Consider the following 19,138-nt stretch of genomic DNA (forward strand, 5'->3'; position numbering starts at 1 on the left):
ACAGATGAATTTCAGCCATAAGCTGTTGTTCTATGTGCTTCCATTTTCATGAAAGAACATGTCTTTGCCCTGATGGGAAGAATATACATTAAAAGAAAACAAGCTAAGAAAGTTCAATCATCTCTGATGAGAGAAGCCATTTATCAGCTTGGCAATTTTTACTTACAGCAGTAAGTACACAAAGCAGTAAATTCCACAAAGCAGTGAGAATAATATGCTTTGACCCAACCAGCTCCAAGGCCTAGTGCCCAAAGAGAAGATTCAAAGTAGTTTTTAATTTCTTTGGAGTAGGTTTATGGCTGCTCTGGCTTCAGTACCAGCAATGGTGAGAATGGAGATGCTGAAACCCCAAATGCACTGAAAGCTCTAGCTTCAAAATGTTTTTGAAACTTGGAAAAAAAGTAAGAGGTTTGTGTTCCTCTATGGAAGAAAAGAGAGCATAACTGATTGCAACTCAAAGAATAACGGGAGAGAATTGTTTCTGAAGAACACTACTGCTGTCTTGGACAACGTGAGAACTCAGGCGGGGTTACAGGCTGTGGTATGAAACTCCTCTGCTACCTCCAGCATACCAGCAACAGTATTTACACGTGCGAGAGGACTGAGGCAGGCCTGCTGCAGCTTCACATGTCAGAGGCTGTGACAGGAAACTAGATTCCACGTGAACTTCTAGTCACTCCCCGCAGCACTTCCCACCGCAGCTGCAGTTCCATACAGACGAAGCATCCCCGCTCGCAGACGCCGCGCTGCCCCTCCCACAGCCCTGCTCAGGAGCCGCTCTACCGACCGCAGGTCCAGCCGGGCCTCTGCCGCACGTACAGCCGGCAAACGCGGTGGCAGCAACCAGCAGAACTCGGTACGTACGGCCTGGGCTCAGCACCGGGCACGTCCAGAGGACACCACGACCGCCATCCCGGCCGCCGGGCCAGCGCCCGCGGGAGCCCAGCCCCTTCCGCCGGGGCGGGGCGGAGCAGGAGGCCCCGGTGTGTCATACGGCAAAATACACGGGTTTAACGAAATGCTTTGTATGACAGGTGATTATGTCGATTCAATATAAAATTAAATTCTGGAATATAGTTGTTCTCGGGAGTTGAAGGGAAAGCTCTCTGTATATACACGTGTCTCTTTTAAGTATTTGGTCTGTGGGAATAGCACCACCTTGCTGTTACCCCACTGCCCTGCTTTGAAAATTTACTTAGTTGGCCTTTATACAAGTGTATTAGCTTGGTCCTGTACTTGTAACTAAACGTGGGTGTTACAACATACTGCCCGTTTCCCCTGTTTTATACCGGGGGAGGGACTTTTTACAAAGGCAGGTAGTGGTAGAACAAGGGGAAATGGCTTTAAACTGGGAGAGGGCAGGTTTAGATTAGATATCAGCAAGAAATTATTTCCTGTAAGGGTGGTCAGACACTGGCACAGGTTGCCCAGAGAAGCTGTGGATGCCCCCTCCCTGGAAGTGCTTAAGGCCAGGCTGGATGAGGCTTTGAGCAACCTGGTCTGGTGGAAGGTGTCCCTGCTGATGGCAGGGGGGTTAGAATTAAATGATCTTTAGGGTCCCTTGCAACCCAAACCATTCTATGATTCTTTTTATGTGCAATAACTTGAGCCACAAGCTTCATAAAGTGGCGGAAGACTAAATACGGGGTAGCACAAGAAAGGTTTCCACATCTTTGACAGCTACAGGGGATTAACTAGTATTTTCTACTTTAATGTTGCTACAGTGGCTTTGCTATACAAAGTAACAAATGGAGTTTGTTATTATCAGAATAATACTTATTTTCTCTGGAAACAGTCAAAACCACAACTAGAGTAAATATTTGTCTGTATATAACATAAAAGGAGCTCATGCCAGAAACTGCTTGCTAGGCTGGAGTGAAAGACCAAAGCTGGAGTTGCAGGACAAGGGTTGGTCCCACACTAGGAACAGTAGCAACATTAGCTGCTTAAGGAAGCCAAAGTATTTACAATGGCAAATGCGTTTTCCTCAGTCTTGGATCAAGTAGGTATATACATTTAAGCAATAAACTGGAAGCAATTGGAAATGCCCTAGCAAATAATAAAGGAAAAGTGATTCTCAGTTTGATATCAGGTCCCCTTTTAGCTGCCAACGTCCAAAGATATAAAGGGATAACAAAGATGCAAACTGTGTAACATGTGAAACCTCTTAGTGAAGATTTCCAACTTACTTAGTTCTTTTCTCTACCATATAGTGATTTCCCTGAAATTCAAAGTGTTTGAGGAAAGCATACTCAAATGACTGGAACTGAAGATGAACCTTGTATATCAAACTCACACTGAGGACACTGGAGAAATGTGCATGCTTTTTTAAAATTCATCTCTTCAGAACTAAAAGCATATTGGAATGACCTTCTGAATCTGGCTTTCAAAGAAAATTCTGACAAGGCACACAACTCGTGTATATAGAAAGCAAGTCTAATTTAGCTTCTGCTATCACAAGATCTTTGCTATATCGAATCAATTTTTACAACAGCACTGTAGTAAAATTAATGTTAGATTGAGTTAGCCTCACCTTGAAAATTACAATGATATGAGTATATTCAAAAGCTTAATTAAATAAGAAATGTTGCTGTGTCTATATGTTATTAGCTAATGAAGAAAAATTGTGAAATAAGCCTGCATTCACTGCTTATGTGTGATCTCAGAAGCCAGACCTATTGACTTGTTAAAAAAAACAGGTTATTTGACCTGAAATATCCAATCAAACAGATCAAACATTCCCAGGGAAAGAAAAACAAAACCAAAACAAAAACCTACCAGCAGAAATGGGTATACAAAAACCCAGCTGATTTAAGGGAATGGAAGCTCTGCCTATTGACTTTTTAAAAAAGTTCTCTCAATTGGACTGCAGAAGTTTCCTCGATAGATTATCAGTATAGGACAGCGGGGAGTATGTTTTATTTGTTCTTTAATATAACCCTACCAAGAACACAGCATGGCCACAGAAAACTCAGATTTTTTTTTTTTTTTTTTTTTTTTTTAAGTCCCTTTTTCTACAAGGATAAGGATCATAAACCCTTCACAAGTTCTCATAAAACTTCTCTATTTTTCCTGGCCTACTACTCCTAATACAGATAAGATAAACTAACAAATAAGGTAAGAAGAATACCAGTAAAAGCATTTTAAAGTAATCTGCTAAACCAGTTCATATCAAAAAAAGCGCAAAGATGCACTGACTTTGGTCCAGCAATCAATACTAGTGATTTACGCTGTGTGCAGCTCGAATGATGACAAAACAATTCTTTATGCCAGCCTGTTACCATACTATCAACTGTGAATTAATATTTTATGGAATTATTTTCTCCTTAAATCCACTGGACTCTCTTGCCAAGTAAATGCCATTGCATTATCTCCCCTGTGGTTTTAGAAAGTTATGATAATCTTTTCCTAGTATGTAGCAAATCTTATGGTGTAACCACCATGGCACTGATTTTTATTAAACACAGTTCAACAGGGCAGAGACCACATCTACACTGGTTTAACTGCTACTCTTGTTTTAATGACTTCAGTCTCACTAGTGATATTTTTCAAGATGTGGATAAACAATGCAGAATAATTACCGAGGAAAAAAACAGTGCCTAATTTCACAGCACAAATTCATGCCTATGCACTAGTTCTCCTGCTTAGTCTCCAAGACAAGAAAAAGATTTACACCAAAATGAGATTATCCTTAGATTTTCTTATCTTTTTACCCCGAAACACTAACAGTTAAACATCTCACTCAGAGATGCATAAGACTATATAGTCTGAAACATCTAGAACATGCTGCAGTTACAACTGAACAGTTAACTTCTTTTTTTTAAGAAGTGTCATCTTCCTCCTTCCCACTCCCAAACACCACAACAAAACAGAAGTCAAAACGAAGAGAAAGGAAATAATTTATTAGAGATTTCACAAGCAAGCTAACATACATTTACCATACAAGTCTTCTGACAGTTTAAAGGTATGTGGAATCTTTAAGATGAGAAAACTTATATTCTGCCTTAAATACTTTAGAAATGCTATTACGCACAGTTCAAGAGTCCTGATGGTTACACTGCTTCTTCCCTCAGCTTGATAATACTTGAAAGAGATGGAGCACAAAGGGACCTGGAACATCACAAAGGCATGTTAAAAGTAAGAACAACCAGAAAATAGCAGTACTATGCTTTCTTTTGACACCTACATTGAAAAATCCTTAGTATTTAGAAAAGTGCTGAATGTCTGAAAAATCTGACTTAATAGATACTGTAATAGCAAATTAATACAGCCTGTAAGTTAAACAATAATGTAATATGGAACCCATAAGAAAATTATAAGTCACTGGCAACAACAATACCACAGTGCAGAAAAAAGTCTAAAAAAACCCAAACCAAACAATAAAAAGGTAGCAGTTATGAATAGTTCAATTCCAAATACTTCATCGCAAGGTGTTGTTCATTTTCTTCTCTACTCAAAAAAGAAAAAGTAAGGAATGTACAAACTAAGTCAACTACTGATTGTTTCTCATATACCAGGACAACAGTAATCATCAAATGCTCTAAAATACTGGTCAACCCTTTAACATTATTAAGAACAGCTCTGCAACATATTTTAACCAATGTTGTTATATTAAATGAAAAACAAGACAAAGCCCTCAGCATGAGCTCAGCATAGCTCCACACGTGTCAGTGGAACACTTCTAGCTCATACAAGCTAAGGAAATGGACCACAAATCAGCAAGTTATATTATGACCTTTGAGGAAGAAGGTGGGAGGCCACCTTTAGAGTAGGAACCTTCATTGTGTCTATTCACGCAACACAGACAACTCATTGATTTCCCGCCTCCCCACCCTTGAAAAAGTGCCTTTTGCTTTTAAAATTACCAGATCAGTTCAAGCTCTAAAACATGTAAACTCCTCCCCACACCTACTCTATACAAAAATTTAGATGTATTTGAGTGCTACAGGAAACATTGCACAAAAAAAGGATACAACAAGAAAGGATACACTCTGCATGACAGTATTACTGCAGTATTTACGCAGGAATGTTTCTAAAGAAGAACAGCAGAATGTGGTTTAATTTTACTCAATTCTTAGTATTATATACACATAACTTTATGCTACCTATCAAAAGAAAATACACCTCTTTGATAAATACAGTTTTGACCCCTTATGAGACTTAATGAGGGCTAATGAGTCCACCAACACTAAACTCCATAGTCAAAAGTAAATACATTTTTTGGTAACTTGAACTACTAGGACAACACCAGATTTTTCTGTCTCATTAATCCTCCTTCAAGTCTTTGCCATTTTACAGACTCACTTTTTTCATCAGGTCCAAAACCCAACCATGTTTCCATTCAATACAGGATTTAAAGTCACTTCTTCCCTATGAAGAAGCTGCAGACCTCTCAACATCAGTTTCTTCTACATAATCTTTCTCCCAAAAAGCTGTATTTTAGCTACAGTCACCCCAAATACTAACTGAAATTTTTGCCAGTCCATCAAGAAGACATTTCAGCCAGCAAGTAGTTTTTATAAGCCATAAGTATTTTTTTTTTCTACAAGGATAAAGCCCTTGTAGAGAAAATACTAAAAAATAATGAAAATATTTGCAATACCATTCATAAATTTAACACAGCTTCTTCCTGTTTAAAAATAATCAGAAGTTTAACTTATGTTAATGTAGTTGAGACGCAGGATACTGATCAAATCCGAAGTCCCTCAAGTGTTTGCACAGACTTGTTTATATGCATTATTTATGTTTCAAATGAGATTCTGACACTTTTCTTCCTTACAGACTCAGATTTCCATCATGGAATTTTGCATCATAAATCAGCATCCAGCTGACATTCCAGCAGGAAAAAAGAAAATATAGTCATGCAGACACGGGGTTCAGTTTCATTATTAGTTGGGAAGTGAAATAAATATTTTTTAATTAAACCTCATGGATCCCTAGAAATGTGTATTAGTCTATGGCACATTCTGTGATCTTTACATACAAATGGTCAAGGTAAGGAAGAATGACACCAAAGTAACTCATGTAGGCTTTCAGGCATACAAATAAGTCGTGCAAAAGTATGTGTTTGCTCACTCTAAAAAAAGCTTCCGAGTTGACCGTCAACATTTTTAATAACCAAATAAGCACCTTGTTATTTTCTTTATGCAATTCAACTATTATTTAGCATGTTAGTGAAGTCTGAATTAGATTTACTGTACAAAATTAGTCGGAAAGATACAGAATTCCTAAAAGGATAAAAGTGTTCAGACTTCATTTATAAGGCTTTCCAGTAGCTAAAATATTTCAAGTTTCTTTTCTGCATTTAAAGAAACCTTGGTAGTTTTCTTCTTATTAGACATTGGAAAAAGTCTATACAAGGTTTCTTTCTAACAAGGAGTAAGAAAGAAGACTGAAACATTTTCATAAACCCTTGTTCCTAACAGAATACTTTATCCAAGACTCATTTGTCTCTTTTCAATGACCAATACAGAGGAATCCCTGAAAAAAAAGTGACTTTTAATCTGATAAAATAAAATACAGATTTTGCAAACCACAAATCAGTAAGTCAAAACAGGAACTGGTAAGACCAAAGAGCATGTCAGAAATGAGGGAAACAAGCTCAAATATAATCCAGTGAAAAAAATCACTAGAGAACTGACAGAACAAGAAACCTACCATTAAAGTAACTGTATATTATAAATAGAAATACTCCCCTCACAATGACCATACTGCAGGGTCTCCAATCAATTTTTAAAAATCAAAACCAGCTGTTCACTTCCTTTATTTCAAACTTCAGGGTTTTTTCCAAAGTAACAATGATCAAAACATCCACATTAAAAACACATCATGGAGTAAGCAGAATGCTTCAAAAGCATTCAGCCTAAGCTTTGGGTAGATGCATACACTTAAGAATAAGCAGCAGTGAAGTAAAGCTATACGATAGGAAATAAAGTTAAATAGTGATTTTTTTCTGCTAAAAGTTACTTTCCCATCAAGTTTAGACAATAATGTCAAAAATCAGGACCTATGAATTGCACAACAAAGGGAGCCTTGATCAATGCAACATTAAGTAGCACTTTCTGATACAATATCCTTTCTTAAATCAGGCAAGTTTAAAGGATGCTGCAACAGAACTTAGATCTCATTTTCCCAAGTTAGCAAAGCCAAAGGTCTTTTACAGAGGTAGCAGAAGTGAGTTTATCGCTGGAAACAATTTTTCAGGATCATTTTACAATGGCGGGGACAGGAGGGAAGGAGAGAAGAGGCAACTCTTTTCAAAGCAAACAATCCCAGAAGATTACTACAAGGTAAGTGGTCAGATTCCACAGAGTTATTCTCCCCAGACTAAGAATTAGAGAAACTGACAACTACCCTAGGATATCAGGGTTAGGGAAATGGCAGTCTCCAAGTTTCTAAACAGAGGATGAAGCAACATTTTAAACTTATATCAACTTATATACCTTGCATTCTGCTTTTCTGATTTAAGAGCACATTTAAGAAAAGAAAATTGTATGGAACTCTTCCCCTCCACCATCACCATGTCTAAAGCAGTCATTTAAAAGATAATAAATAAAAACAAGAAAAAAAAAACACCAACAAAACAAATGAACAAAAAACCCCAGCCTATTTCTTTATTTTTATTTTCAGGTAGAGAATCCATACCTTGTGCAGCATTTTACTTTTTTCTTTTCCCTTCATTGGCATCCTGTTTTGGTCTAGCTGAACGAGCAAATTGCTGAAATTCTGTTAAGGACTACAAGTGTCAATGATAAGCAGAAGATAATCAATCAAGAAGCAAAAAAATTATTATTTCAGCAAAAGATTCTACTACAGTAGTGTCTATTAGTCAAAGATTAGAACATTGCTGATCGGCAGTACAAAAAATTTTAAGAGAGCCTGTTGAAGAGTTTACAATACTAAGTAAATAAAGGAGGACTAACTGAGAATGGTTTAGGTGCAAACAGAATAACTACATGAGGATAAATGCTTGACAATCCTCCATCCCAGCACGGTAACACCGTAACTTTGATGCCTCAGTAGGTATTTAGGAGGAAAAAAGATAAAAGGAACAGACATTGGTGTGAATAAGTGTACAAAGAAAAGGAAATGAACTATGAAACATGTAAGTGAAAAACAGGAAAGGATAGGAAGAGATTCAAAACTTAGACAAAAAACAGGGCAATGCAATTGAAAAGTGGAGAAATCCCAATGTGTTACACAGGCCCAAAAAGTAACTGACAGTTCCAGCTGGAGAAGTAGTCTAAATAGAGACCACTGACCCTGACAGGAATATTTCTTTATGTTCTTAATTCTGCAAACACAGGTTTAACCAAGTCAAAAAGCCTATTTAATTTAAATACAATGGTCATACAAGCTAAATTATCTTTGGTATTGTGTTTGCAGGATAAAAGAGTTAAGACCAGAGAAGTCAATTTTATTGTCTTAAATAAAGCACATTTACTTTACTATTTCAGAAGAGGTGTCTCTAGATATTTTTCAGTTATCATAAAATTAACACTAGTACACTACACTACATAGAAAACTATGGTTTTCTTGAGGTATTTCCTCTTACCAGATTTCTATTAAGTAGAACACTACAACAGCAAAACTAGAGATTGACAGACAGATTACAAAGAATATAATGTAAATATTTGAAGAAAAAGATACAACCACCATGGGTTTTTCAAATAAAACATATCCATTTGCTTCTTTTAAAGCTTTAGCAGCTGCTTTTTCATTAGGAAGCCCAATGAAAGCCTGTCCCTTCATACGGCCTTCTTTCATCAAACGTATATCAAACCTAGAGGCAAAATTGAGAATTGGGAATTACTCATGTTTAAACACACTTTCATATTTCATGGTACAAATATAGTTCTCATGCTTCAAGTTGGAGAAATAGGAGAAATGGGAACAGAGCCTACAAACAGGAATTATGTCATTGGAGACCATTTTGCCTGGGGGAACCATTTAGTAAAAAGTGACATTAAACTGCAGGATGGTAAACTGGTATGCAACTATACTAAATATGACTAATGCAAATTATCAGATACACACAATCATCTACACTTCATTCTGTGCTGTTCAGCCAATAAACAGTAAATCTGGTAATGAAAATAAGGGCAAAATAGTAGGGTCTTCAGACACTGTTCAAAAAAATCTATTTCTGTAGTTGTGGTAAATCAGGATTTTCAGGTGAAACATTTTTTCTTTATGCAGATTCATAAAGAAAAAAGTAAAGATTACTAGTTTTTAAATCACAATTTTCACCAGTATCATAGAAGTTAACGTAAACGGCTTAATTTTAATCAACTATCAAGTTAACTTACATATTGCGTTCCACTTCTGACTGGAAGTCAACATATCTTCCAAAGATGAACTTGAGATCCTGCAATTAAAGGGCAGGTATAAGAGGAAAGCTGATAAAAACCCCTTTTGATAACTATTTGTTTGTTTACCTACCTTTTCTTGAACTTGTTTAGCTAAATTCTTCACATATATCCTGCAATTTGGATCACCTGGCTCATAGTTTTTGAAAACAGAAAATTTTTCCATTTCTTGAAGAAGACAGAAAAACAAGACAATGTTTTAGTTTTACAAAATTTAAATTACATTTAATTACTTTGTATTCTTGCTCAGTATAAAATAACTAATTTAATATATCATCAACTAATAAAGCAAAGACTTATTTAAACTATGTGTTGCAACAAATAAAGAGCTATTATTAGATAATTTATTCTCACAGGTATACCTTCTCTAGAAAGTCTGTTTTTTTCTAGATCCCTTCGAGAAATAAATTCTGATGGTATTTCATCCTCCTCCTCTTCAGTTTCCATTTTATCATTTGAGCTAGGAGCTGGGAAAATCCTTCCAAAGCCTGTATTATTGATTTCTTCTGTGGTTGCATAAAGGTCTGAAATTTCAACACATTATATAAATGGTTTATGTTTATTCACAAGAGGATCAACAACAAGCAAAAAAGTATACTACTTCAAGTAACATTTTAACATAGTAGACTTTGCAAAGCAATTTCAACACACCCTTAAAAAAATGTGTCTTAACCCTGGTTTGACAAAAACACCTACTCTATATGGTCACATATATCTAAGCACACAGTTCTGTGCTTTAACAGGGGAAAAACAAAATGCAGACAAGATGCAAGTTGGTGTTCTTAAACACCAATACAGAAGAATAAAAGAATTCCCTGGCCTAAATTTTAGCAGCCTTCTACACACTGAAACCACATGAATTTAATATTAAGTACAGTTGAAGTACAAACTCTCACCATTTTTTTCTTCTTTTTCTGAGTTTATCTGCAGAACAGCTGGGATGTCAGTAGTAATATGGAACTCAATCTTTTTATGACCTACATGGTGTGGCTGCTCAAAGACATCCGAAGGTGACAGTGTAGGGTGCGAATTACTGTTTAAAACAACATGTTAGTTAAAAAGTCAGACACTGATGAATGCATTGTCAAATACAAGCTTTCTTCAAGATAGATTTTAATGCTGTTGTTTACCACAAATACACGAGTTCTCCATTTCATAAATTTTACCCAATATAGTTCAAGTTGACTAAAACACTGCATGTACAGTAGGTATGCTGGTAGTGAGAGCAAAAAAAAGAATTACATACCACATTACAGTATAGACAGGCACTTATGAAAAAACTTTATCAGTAAATTAAATATGAACAATAACTGGCCTTGCTGCTGCTCTCGCATAGTGTGTAAAATCCACCAAATTTTTTAAAAATACCAAATCAGTTGGAGGAAGAAGGCAGCTACTAGTAAAAATGCATTCACAATTGATCATTACTACATAGATATATTACACTGGTGTCTCCTGTGCCACAGTACTGCAGTTTCAAAAACCAAAATTATTTAAAACCAGATCAGTTTTTATTCTTCCAGTATCTTTTTTTTTTAATTTTAAACTTTTTTTTTAAGAAGTACCCCAAACAATAAACACAGAACGCTTCTGTCAAGGCTGTGATATTGTTTTCCTTTTTTATGAAAAAGGGATTTTTACTAGTTTGAGAGCAAGAGAATACAGAGCTGGAACCAGTCACACTTTATAGATGAAGGTTGTTGAGCAGACTTCAGTTCAAATTACAGGAAAATATGTATCTTTAGAGCAATAAAACCAAGTATGAGGATAAGGGAAGACCAACTCCACTACCAAATCTACATATCAGTGAAGAATGCTTGTTTTAAAACAGCAAACTAAAGCAAACATAATACAGAGAACGTAACTTAGTAAAAGGAATAAACTTCTGTAAAAGTGCAAAAACCATAGAAGTAATACAAACCTGTGGGGAGTACACACGGGAACATTCAATAAATCTTTAATTCTTTGTTTTTTCCTAACACCACGTCTCTTTGTGTTTATTGGTCTTTTAGGCTGAAGAGTTGCTAATTCCATCAACTTGGTCATTCTATTTAGAACAAAATTTTAAAAAGAACCAAAGTGTTTTACAGTTTATTTGAAAATACTCGTTTTGAAAACCCTTCCCCCTTCCTTGAAACTCTTGAAATTCAACTTTTCAGAATATGGTTATAAATCTAGCCCCCTTAAGACCAAAATTACAATAATAAACTACAACACATAACAAATCCATATACACCGAGCACTTAAGTTACTGATCAAAACTGTAATGAGTTCAGTGATGCCCTTCATTCCCCAAGCATGCAACTAATTAAGATACTGAAGCTGTAGAAATGCTAAGAAGCCCCAAGCTGAACCTTTTTTATAATACTTCTTCCACTCAGGAGTACCTTTTTCCAAATGTGTGTATTTTCCTGAATGCAGCATAGGGACTTTGATTTACTTTTCAGTTTGAACAGCAAATAAAGAAAATTGCTTCTTCATTTAGTATTAGTTTAAAGATTAAAAAAAACCCAGCTATGATGCAATTCAATCACAAAACTGCAAGAGAACCCTCAGCCCACACAACCTCCCATTATTATTAGTCCTAGCAATGCACACTGATGTACGAAGAACATTTTGGAAGTCAGAGTGCACATACGATTCAGGCTGAGTAGTTTACTCAGTAAAGATGGGGGGAAATGAAGAATTCAGAAAACAAACTAATTATTGATTCTGTACATCTGCACTGTTCATTCTGAGTTTTTGTTTTGTTAAGTTTTGGGGGTTTTTTTGGACATGGGAACAAAACATAATTTGCATACCATTTGGCCATTTTCTTTCTCTTACTCTGACTCAAAACAGCACTGTCCTTCTGTTTTTAAGTCACTCTGGGGCTTCCTTAAGCATCTGGAAAGATTATCTATACACTGCAAATATTAACAGATTCCACCATTTTCTGAACTAGAAGCTAGAAAAGTAAAAACAACATTTTAAAAGAGCCCAAAAGCTTGCAAATGACTGTAAAATGCATACCTCTCCTTTTCCTCCTCATTATCACTTTCATATTCTGATTCATCTCCACTAGATAGTTGCTCTTCTTCCTCTTCAGGCAAAGGAGGCTCTTCAGGAGGCAGAGGTGGGATTGGCGGAGGTGGCACAGGTGCTGGTAAATACTCTTCATACTGATTATGGAGAAAAAGTTAAAAAAAAAAGAGTAAGTAAATGTTTGAAGAAAAAAATGCATATCTTGTTTTCCTTTATGTAATAAAAACGATCAAAGCAATAAATTAGAAGATGGCAAGAAACATTTTTTAAAGTATATTTATAGGGATCCATATGCTATTTTGCTAAATAACAAATTTAGCAACATTAATTAATGAAAACTTTCCACAAGGAAAAAAAATTTGCTACTTTCTGAAGCATAACAGTGAATGTTTTCACTCTTTTTATTCTGAGGAGTAAAAAGAAAAAATAATAGCAACCATGGCCCTGCTTTTTATTTTGCACTCAGCTTTCACTGAGAGGAAAGTGGTCAAAACATAGAGGAGGAGGCCTTAGTTCCCAAGCCATCTCAGTTTCTACACTGAACCTTCCACCACCTATCAAAGTTACATTTCTATTTCTCTAAGGAGTGAGGATTTAATGAATGGAATAATTATTTTCATTGAGATTGCAAAAACCACATACAAGGAATTCCCTACGTATAAAATGATCTCCAGCCCCGCTTTCGACAATCTTACTGCACTCAGCAGCTACTTTCATACACCATCAGTTCCATAAGGCACTAATGTCTTCTGGCATTAGAAATACTCTGTGCCCTTTAGAAACTTCTCTAGAAGTTTTGAGGACCGGCTTCTTACCTTACTACTCCTTTTTGCATGAACATTAAATTCACAGTGCTCAGCCTGGCCCAATACCAGGCAACGAATAAAATTATTCCCAGAAAATCCATGAGAATTCGTTTTTTTGATAGATTTATTTCATAGTTTTCTTTACCAGCTAGCTCCTCTGTTAGTAGAAGCAGGTGTTCTGTTAGGGCAAACACAAAGTGTAGTGGAGCACAACTTCACTATATCCAAATACTGTACCCATCACTATTAATGCAAGTCCTCACTTCCTCTATCTTCCACAGGCAGTCAGTTCAACTACCCTACCACAGCTACAGAGAACTGAGATCACAAAGCTGGTATTTCTACTTATCTTCAGAAACAGCTCCCCCTAAGCCTCTCTGTTTCCCTCAACCTCATCTCTTTCAAAACACATCCTGGAGACAGAGCAAGTTAAATCCAAAAGTGCTATATAATCTCATTAACAACCTGAATCTAATCAGAACTCCAAAAAACACATGGATCAAAGTCCATTTTGTAAGGCAAAAGGCTAATGGTTTTCTTTATTTCCTGGAACATAATGCTATAATCTCCCTTTTTTTTAAATACTCAACAGTCTGAACTATTCCAGTGCTACAGTCATACATGTATATTTCTTTGTTTGAAGTATAGATAAAAAATATTTCTTTAGAAGACTCAACATGCATATCTCGTCCAATGAAATGCAGCAGTATTTGATAACTTCTAGAGATTTCTCCAACTTTTATAAGTTTGAACTTAGATTTCCTACCATATTGCTAAAATTTAGAATTGTGAATCCATTTTACAGTACTTAAAATATATATTTAAAAGTTACCATGGGAGGGCGAGCAGTAATTGGTCCAAAAGGTGGAGGAAGGTTCATTTTATTCATCAGATGAAGTACCTGAAATGATTCAAAATAAGTAATAATTCCTTTAAATAAATAAATAAAGTAGTTCCTTGCTAGGTATCACAGCAATTAACTTCTGGCAGGTGTAAATCAGCATAGTTTTAATGAAGATACAACTACATTGGTTATTAAACAATGTGAAAGTTTGTACTTGAAATAGTAAATATGAGCAACGCCCTAAAAAGACTAATAAAAAAGAGTAAAGCACCTTCTCAGAGTGAATTCCAAGCACTGAAGTCACATCTGATTAGGAAGATCATATCCAGTTAAGCCTTCAGTGTCAATGAAGTAACAGTTACTTCTGGTCAATGAAATCTTACTATCTCAACATAATAAAAAATTAACATTGGTTAACAATATCACAGGAAAACTAACTCAATATTCACAATGACAAAAATTATCTCTGTGGATAATGAAAAGAGGAAAAAGGAGATGTTTTCATTTTTACGCTTTCTTTTTTTGCCATTTTTCACTTACCTGGACATAAAATTTGGGCACGCTTGCCAAGGCATTTGCTATATTTGCTAGAATTGTACTTGAAGGTGGTGGATACAAATACTTGAGGCAAGAATTGATGGGAAAGGTGAGGCTGAAGAAAAAAAAAGATTAAAAACAAGGAATCTTAGCACCATCATCACATAATGACTGATAACAATGATTATCAGAAGTCTCACTGAAATATTATTATTTTCCCTAGAAAGTTTTGGGCCACTTACATTATGTTTTTAACATCTGTGAGCAGCCCCCCAGTGAATGACAGACCTACTGGGCTTTGGTACAATAAAAGTACCAACACACGCAGAAACAATCAACATGTCCAAAACCAAAAGCACAGCACAGTTTGCTGTACAAACATCATAACCTCAGTGCTCGAAGTGTCGGATTTATTAGCCCAAAAAGCAATTTATGCTTCATGAATGCAAAAATGCAAATGGCAGAAAAAAGAACAAGAAACCTCTGGAAAAACAGAAGTCAACAGCACTCGGCTGTTAACACTGGGACAACCTACCCAGTCCTCAAACTCTTCCTGAGAAAGCAATGCATCATGCTAGAAGGCTGTTATGCAATCCACAACTTCATAGCTCAAAGCACCAGTTGCTACTCAGCTGTGAGGGTTCTAAACTTGAAGAACTAAATATTTCATTTCAACAACAACTCTGACAGCCATGCATGTAGAACAGCAGCATACTATAATACAAAATGAGAGAATGCAGCATACTGTGTTCTCTCTTGTTCCAACAGCACATAACTCATTTCAAAATAAACTGTAACAGAATAAAATAATTAAGACAAAAAAAGCCCACTAACCCATGGTTGGGTGCAACTCCATTCTCTATTTTAACACAGTTTGGCTCTTTCTTCTCTTCTTTCACTGGCTCTTCTAAACTGAAAAGAAATCTAGCATTAACTAAAACAGGGCAAAATTTAAGTGCCTTACATAATGTATGAAATGTTTAATCTCATATATTAAAAAATATAAGAAATAGATCAGTACAGTATTTTTAACATCTTTTATCAATGGCATTACTACAGCCATCATCTACATCAATCTTAAGAACTAATACATGTGGACACTTACAGTAGCCAGACTTCTAAGGACAACATAAATAAATATTTATACAGATTTAACTAAGTCTCACTATATTTTAACACTTCTGACAGTCTACTCACAGGAAAAGAACTAAAATTATTTAAAGTTGCTCTCTGTTCAGAGACTATTACTCTCTGTTCAGACACTGTATAAAATCAAAGGTATTAAATTACTGATTTGTTCATATTCAGAGAGTGCAATAAATAACTTAAAAGCTCTACAGTTGATTTTAATTAAGCACTATCACATAGCTTCTATCACTTAGTTACACAGTACACAGGTAAACCTGAAAGCCTAACTCTGCAACTTATTTTTTTAATTAAGTACTTGACAGATAATTGAAACCCAAACTATCACAATTCTTGGTCACACTAGCATTAGGACTTTTTTTTTTTTTTTACTTAAAAAAAAATTATACATTCTTCAACTACTTGTAGAGAGACTCGGACAGTTTTGTTTGTTCTGCTCATGCTTCAAGCTAGCTACACGCAAATCAGCTCCAGCCTAGAAGCCAGTGGCTGTAATAGTGCAGTCTTACACAGTTATGCTAGCAGCTGTCAATTCAGCCTGATTCTTGATTGGATTAGAAAGAAACATCAGGAAAGCACTGAATGCACTGTTCAACAGCTAAAGAAAACTACAGTTCTTTTTTATAAACACAGGGAACCTGTGCAACACAGAGGTCAGCTTACACAGACTGGAGTCTTGCTCTGTAAATGAGAACAAACAGGACCACCTGCTGATTAAAGATACTAATAAGTACAGGAATAAGGATGGGAATTATCACATTATGTATGATACTGAATGAAACAATACTAATGGGAGGCATGCGGTCACTTATCTATAGATCTGAACCTGCCCCTTAACACTTCTAAATGGTTACAATTTATCCTTTGACTTAATAGTACCACAAAAGTATCACAAATATGGATGTTCCTTTCCTTGACCACAAATATAAAAACTAAGTTATGCACATACCTTTTACAACTCTCTGAGACAGACGGCTGGCTAAGTACCTGCACACTATCTTGCTCCTTCGCAAATTCAACAACTAAGGTGTGACCTAAAAGTTTCAGCTGATGCAGTCTTGACAAAGCCTTCAAATAATTAGAGTGGAGAAAATAAAGAAAAGGAAGATGAAAAACATCAGAATTATTTAAAAGCATAACTGTTTTTAATTTGGCTGGCAAACTAGCCATAGGATGTAGTCCCAACTTAAGTCTGTGCCACTACACACACAGGTAGTTCTGCACCATTCCTTCCTTCACAGCCCTGCTTTTAGCAGCCTGTTTCCTGCTAGCAGAAAAGAAAAAGATGAGGTTGCACAACTAAAACCATTGAAGATACTCAGGTCAATTGAACACAGCAGCAAGACTGCAGCCTTAACAACAATACTTATTACACATCCTAGTAAATTTCTGTTTATTTCAAATAACCAATCTCTTGCTCAAGAACTACAAACATGCTGAGGTCCACTAGTAATAGCTGGGAATTTTAAAAACAAGATTTCTAACAGTGACATTAGGAAGCTCCAGCATTCTGCAAGTCCAGATCCTGACAGGCTGCTAACAACTGACACAAAGCCTAAGTTCACCACTGTTCACCTCACACAGTCTTTGTAGCTTTTTTGAGTGGTACAGCATGGCCTAAAAAAAATAAAATAAAAGCAACACTAAAAAACCCAGGGCATAACAAGGAAATTCAGGACACAGATTTATAGTTTAATTTTTACCTGATTCATAGTTAAAAAGCATTATCAGTACTACTTATTTCGCATCCACGTTCCTCATTAATGTAGCAGTTTTCTTTTTCTTATCAAAGTTGGGCATTCAGGGCAGTCTTGAATTGTGTACATCATTATGTCTGAATTTTATGGCAAACACGCAATTACGCAGGGCACAAGTAAATTATGTTTGGTTTATAGTTTATATATAAATGCACAGTTTATAGTTTTGCACACACATCCTAGACAAGGCCCTGATCAGTCTCAACTCATTAATTTTGCCATGCTGTAAGTGACAGGTTGGATCAGAAGACTTCCACAAGACTCTTCCAACTCTTTTATGACTCTACAGAAGTGTTTGTTTCATCAAATCCTTCAAGTACCTCCTGAAACAGAACTCTTAATATTACATTGCTCTGCATTTTTTTTTCTTGACACTGGTACTAGATCATGCGTAAAACATTTTAGAGTATAACTAGAAATTCAGAAAAATGCTTTGCTAAAACATTCAATAACAAACTCTATACAAACCTTCACAGCTGCATTTTCACTTGGAAAGGTAGCAAATGCAGTATGTTTCTAGAAAACAAAAAAAGAGTCATATTGACATACAATACTGTCATTTAAACAAAAAAAGGCAAAAAAATGCATGTAAAACATATAGTACACGAATAATTTGTAAATTCAAGCTTACATTTTTAAAAGTTTCCAGGCAGTAGCCATTTAACTCCTCTGCATGGCAAAGCTGAAGGACTAGGGAAATTTTTTCTTAAGAACTGAGGACAAGTACCTTCTGCATTCAAAACTAAGGTAGGAACTTGGCAGTTTGAGTTACAGGAAAACAATATTTTTCTTTTTCCTAGTGAGAAAAAGCCATTCTAAACTGCAAGTAAGTATGTATTGATAAAGAAGTTTAAACCTTCTTTCAAAAAAGGAAATTTTTTTCGGCACCTCTCAGTAAAACATTTTATCAAAGCAACTCCTAAAAGTGTCAGTTTACCTGCTACAAAAGTCATAATTATTTTTGTTCTCTCAAAGTTTGGCTGGTTTCTCACTAACATTTTCCCTTATTTGTTAAGTATAAAAAACCCCTAAGCTTTCCAAATTAGATCAAAACCTCACAAAATACACACTTAAACTTGTTTTAACATACTTTATTACTTCACCTTGCTACTACATGATTCAGTATTAAAAACCCAATGCTGTTATAATAATTATTATTCTACTAATTATATTAATACTCTTATAATAGTAGCTATGAAAAAAATCATCTTTGTGAAGTCAGTATTTTTAATATCCTATAAAAGAAAGCATGACCCTGACACAAGCTGCAGACATCATTTATCTGCAGTTCTGCAGGAATACAAGGCTCTTTGCAAACAACATTCATCACCAGACAGATAACACTATGTTTCTGTAATTCAGAGGAATAATAAAATAAACTAAAACATAAAATAAAGATCTCAAGAGACAGGCCTGTGAAACTGCATCCCTACACCACCAGCCACTTCTGCACTGCTTTTCCAGAGCCTTATTCCTACAACAAGCGAGGCCAAAGCTGCGGGCAAGGGCATAGGGCTGTCAAGGGCTTTTTTACACTTAAAAAGTCAGGGAAAATGTTAGTGAGCGGGGAGCCGGGATCCCCGTGTCAGCGGCTCTCCCGACCTCCCCGCCTCGGCCCAGCGCGGGCTGTCCTCCAGCGCCTCAGCCCGATCCGCC

At 36.0% G+C, this 19,138-nt stretch overlaps 1 protein-coding gene across 1 annotated transcript; it reads right to left on the reverse strand.

Moving 5' to 3' along the window:
* Positions 1-7,657: 7,657 nt before the first annotated feature.
* RNPC3 (RNA binding region (RNP1, RRM) containing 3) lies at positions 7,658-17,998 on the reverse strand (the record flags this gene model as incomplete). The annotated part of the gene is made up of 13 exons (XM_010176791.2): positions 7,658-7,717; positions 8,650-8,782; positions 9,309-9,367; positions 9,442-9,536; positions 9,731-9,892; positions 10,265-10,401; positions 11,290-11,415; positions 12,381-12,529; positions 14,031-14,099; positions 14,583-14,694; positions 15,414-15,491; positions 16,675-16,793; positions 17,951-17,998. Coding segments are annotated over 13 exons (1,347 nt in total), but the record flags the coding sequence as incomplete, so codon positions are not given.
* Positions 17,999-19,138: the final 1,140 nt, after the last annotated feature.

Source organism: Antrostomus carolinensis, unplaced genomic scaffold (genome assembly GCF_000700745.2).
Source record: "Antrostomus carolinensis isolate BGI_N321 unplaced genomic scaffold, ASM70074v2 scaffold10241, whole genome shotgun sequence".
NCBI lineage: Eukaryota > Metazoa > Chordata > Aves > Caprimulgiformes > Caprimulgidae > Antrostomus > Antrostomus carolinensis.